This window comes from Nannospalax galili, unplaced genomic scaffold (genome assembly GCF_000622305.1).
Source record: "Nannospalax galili isolate Female #2095 unplaced genomic scaffold, S.galili_v1.0 scaffold960, whole genome shotgun sequence".
NCBI classification, from domain to species: domain Eukaryota; kingdom Metazoa; phylum Chordata; class Mammalia; order Rodentia; family Spalacidae; genus Nannospalax; species Nannospalax galili.
Genome location: NW_008348313.1, coordinates 2,642,067 through 2,646,598, shown reverse-complemented (window position 1 = coordinate 2,646,598; position 4,532 = coordinate 2,642,067). Strand labels below are relative to the sequence as shown.

General features: G+C 48.0%; 1 protein-coding gene and 1 pseudogene across 1 annotated transcript in view; both read left to right on the top strand.

Moving 5' to 3' along the window:
• Positions 1–1,945, top strand: part of Klk5 (kallikrein related peptidase 5) — a 9,910-nt gene extending 7,965 nt beyond the window's left edge. Inside the window, exon 5 of the mRNA XM_008845175.1 lies at positions 1,793–1,945. Within this exon, the coding sequence (XP_008843397.1) occupies positions 1,793–1,945 (153 nt within the window). The remainder of the gene's footprint in view (positions 1–1,792) is intronic.
• A 1,928-nt stretch (positions 1,946–3,873) lies between these two features.
• Positions 3,874–4,192, top strand: LOC103743715 (annotated as a pseudogene).
• The last annotated feature ends 340 nt before the right edge of the window (positions 4,193–4,532 follow it).

The window sequence follows — 4,532 nt, the reverse complement described above, 5'->3', positions numbered from 1 at the left end:
ACACACACACACACACACACACACACACACACACGCACACACACACAATGGTAATTAATAATAATTATTAATAAATACCCAAAGTGCAGGGCTAATGCTACTAATAAAATTGAACCAGTGCCTAATTAAGGGCTGACTGCTGTTTCAAGCTGTTTATAGGGATCCACTCTTTAACTCAGGCAGCCACTATTGTGAGCCTTATTTTACAGAGAAGTTAACTAACAGACTCTTGGAATCTAAGGGACTCTTGGAATCTCAATGCAGAGATTCAAATGAAAATTAATGGGAAACCAGCCAGGCCTGGTGGAGGACTCAGGAAGTAAAAGCAAGTTCTAGGCCACCTGGGCTACGCAGCAAGACCTTGTCACCCCTTCAGAACACAGAGGGGTGGGGAGGAAGGGATGAGAGACGGAGGAAGGAAGGGAGGGAGGGAAGGAGAGGGAAGGAGGGAGGGAGGGAGGGAGGGGGAGGAGGGAGGGAGGAAACCACAAGGAGCTGTGAGGAATTAGAGAGGTAACACAATCTAGCCCAAGGGAGCAGTTCTTAAACGAGGTGATTCTGTCCCTCAGGGGCTATGTGGAGACATTATTGATTGTCACGTGTTGCTGAGAATAACTTTGAACTTCTTTTTTAAAACTATTTTATTTATTAATTTTATTTTATGTGTATGAGTGTATAGCCTATATGTGTATAACTGCGCCCATATTATGCAATGCCTGTGGAGGTCAGAAGAGGGCGTTGGATCCCCTGGAACTGGAGTGACAGATGGTTCTTAGCTGCCATGTGGGTGCTGGGAACTGGTCCTCTGCAATTGCAGTCAGTCAGTGCTCTTAACCCCTGAGCCATCTCTCCAGCCCCAGACTTTGAACTTCTGATCCATCTGGTTTCTACAGTGATGGGGAGAACCACAGAGTTCATGTGTGAGAGTAACTCTACCAAGTGAGCCAAATCCCCTGGAGCTATGTGTTTTTGCAAAAGTGACTTCTAAGTTGCTTTTTGGTGTCAAGACAGGGGAAGAGGAAGGTGCGGGGAAGGAGTGTCTGGTAAGAAAGAGAATAGGTATGAGAGAGAGAGAGAGAGAGAGAGAGAGAGAGAGAGAAGAGAGGAGAGAGAAAGGAGAGAGAGAGGGAGGAGAGAGAAGAGACATGAGCGATAGATGATAGATGATGGATTGGTGGATGGATGGATGATGGATGGATGGATGGATGGATGGATGATGGATGGATGGATGGATGGATGGATGATGGATGGATGGATGATGGATGGATGGATGGATGGATGATGGGATGGTGATGGATGGATGGGTGGATGGATGATGGATGGATGGATGGATGGATGGAAGAATAAATGGCTAAATGGGTGGGTGAATGGGTAGATGAATAGATAAATAGATGGACAGACAGCTGGATGGATAAATATAGATGAATGAATAGATAGATAGATTAGATAGATGATAGATGGATGGACAGACAGACAACAGGGAGCCAGAGAGATAGACTGGGACTCTCTTGAAGAATAAATCAGAAAAGAATGATGCTTGCAGAGATGGACATTAGGGGGTTGGCTGGAAGTGGGCAGGCAGGGTTTCTACAGGCTGGACTTGGAGGGAAACACTGACAAGATCCTCTCTCTGTCCTGCTCCACGCTACCTGTGTCTGCATTGACTGTCTTCTCACCCTGGTATCTGCCTGTCTCCTGTGCCTGGTCCTTCTGCACTGTGACTGTCTCTGGGTGTCTGGTGTCTCCTCCCTTTATCGCCACCTCCCTGCCTCTGTCTGTGCCTCCCTGACAGGGTGATTCCGGGGGACCTGTGGTCTGTGATGGCCAGCTGCAGGGCCTGGTGTCCTGGGGTGATTTCCCCTGTGCCAAGCCCAACAGGCCAGGCGTCTACACCAACCTCTGCAAGTTCTCTGAGTGGATCAATGATACCATCAGGTCCAACTAATGAGCTGCACTGGAACCCATTCTGCCGGCATCCTCCCACCACAGTGAGACCCCCACATTCCTCCCTGTGGATGCCGAAAATGCCAGTCTCTCCAGACTCTACCCAGTGTCTCCTGGCATCAGGATCCTCCGTCCCCCTGGCCCTGTGGCTCTAGCCGGATCCTGGGGACCCTTCTCAGCATGACAAGGATTGGGTTGAAACTCATTCTCTTGGGTGGATCCATCCTCAAGGCCAGAGTCCACCAGCCTTCTTTGCAGCCAGGATCCAAATTTAGATCTGGAAATAAAACAAGAAGAAGCCCCTAGGCTTGTCTCCTCCTGTCTGGCAGCTACGAGCCAGTGGTGTTTCATTTTCTTTGCAAACAGTGACTGTCTTATTTACTTTATGTTGCTATAACAAAATACCCTCAGAAAAGCAACTTAAGGGAAAAAGGGCTCACACTCGGGGTACAGTCCATCATGGTGGGGGAACCTTGGTGACAGGAACATGAGGCAGCTGGTCACATCACATCCACAGTTGGGAAGCAGAGAGATGAATGCCAGTGCTCAGCTCACTTCCCCTTTTTATTCAGCCCAGGACCGAAACCTGTGGGATGGTGCTGCCCATGATGGGGGGGGGGGTTCTTCCCACTTCAGTAAACCCAACCTAGAAACACCCTCACCGGCAGGCTCAGAGGCTTATCCCCCAGACAACTCTAGATCCTGTCCAGATAGTCAAAGGGTGTGGTGTGGCGGGCAGCTTAGCGGTCCCCCAAATACATGTTTGCACTAATTTCTAGAACATGTGGCTATGTTGCCTTAATCCTTAGCCCGCGTGATTGAACTTGGGATTTTTTAAATTTAATTTCTTTTTATTTTATGTAGTCTGAGTGTTTTGCCTGTGTGTACACAAGTGCTCCCATGTGTACAATGTCTGTGGAGGCCAGAAGGTGTTGGATCCCCTGGAACTAGAGTTATGGATGGTTGTTAACCTCTGCAACAGTGCTCTTAACCACTGAGCCATCTCTCCAGCCCCTTAAAGTTTTTTGATGTATGCATTTAAATTTTGTTTATGGGACAGGCGTGGTGGTGCATACCTTTAATCCCAGCACTTGGGAGGCAGAGGCAGGCGGATCTCTGTGAGTTCCAGGCCAGCCTGGTCTACATAGCAAGTTCCAGGTTAGCTGGGGCTACAGGGAAACTGTCTCAAAAAGACAAAAAAAAATTTTTTTTCACTTATGAATGTTTTGCCTGTATGCATGTAACTGTACTACATGCATGCAGTCCTATGAATAGTTCGATCCCCTGCAACTGAGTTACAGACGGTTGTTAGCTGCCATGTGGGTGCTGGGAACCAAACCCAGGCCCTCTGCAACAGTGCTCTTAACCGCTAAGCCATCTCTCCAGCCTGAACTTGGAATTTGTTGACTTCATAATAACATGAAACCACGCTTCAAATCTTGAACTTAATGCTTCCCAGACTAGCATGCAGTGTGATGATACTACATTTTGGCCCATAAGTGTCCCTTGAAGACTCATGTGTTAAAGGCTGATGGTGGTATCAGGAGCTGGCAAAGCCTTTCAGAGATGGCGCCCAGTGGAAGGAAGTTAGGCATTGAAGGTGTACCACATTCCCTACATTCCCACCATGATGTACTGTCTCATCACATACCTGAGGATGACAGGGCCTGAAACCTCTAAGACCACAAGCCTAAATAAACATTTTTTTTTTTCATTTTAAGTTGTTCACCTTAGGTATTTTGTCATAGCAAGAGAAAGCTGAATAACTGGTGTTTTCTCTCAGTGCTGGGCAGAGGTAGCAATCCAAGGCTCCTGCAGCCTTAAAATTACAGGGGCCTTTCTTGAGCTGCCAAGGTACTCCGCCCGCCCTTCCGAGGACCCTAAGGCCACGTTGGGGTGAGGCCCTCACTTCATCCGGCAGTCCGCAGCATGGCCTCCCTGTCCGAGCTCCCCTGCCTCTACTCTACCCTCATCCTGCACCAAGGTCACCATGATGGAGGATAAGATCAATGCTCTCATGAAAGCAGCTGGCATCAATGTTGAGCCTTTTTGGCCTGGCTTGTTTGCAAAGGCCCTGGCCAATGTCAACATTGGGAGCCTCATCTGCAACGTAGGGGCTGGTGGACCTGCTCCAGCAGGTGGTCCTGCCCCCTCTGCTGCCGCTGCCCTGGCTAAGAAGAAAGTGGAGACAAAGAAAGAAGAATCAGAGGAGGCTGATGATGACATGGGCTTCGGTCTTTTCAACTAAACCTTTTGTTAACATGCTCAATAGCTACACTAAAAAAAAAAAAAAAAAAAAAAAAAAAAAAAAAAAACTACAGAGGGCAGAAATTCACTTGCTGGGTTGAGTTGCTAGACTATGAGGTCTGGGAAGAGCAGTCTGGTGAATGACTCTGCAGTCCAAAGTTTTGCTTCATTAAGAAAAGGTTTTGCATTTATTTATTTGGCGGGAGGATGTATGGGGGTCAGAGGACAACTTGTGGGAGTTGACTCTCTCCTTCCATCCTATGGGTTCTGGAGATTGAACTCGGGTTGTCGCTTAGTGCATTTACCCACTGAGCCACCTTGCCAACTGCTAGACTTTTTAA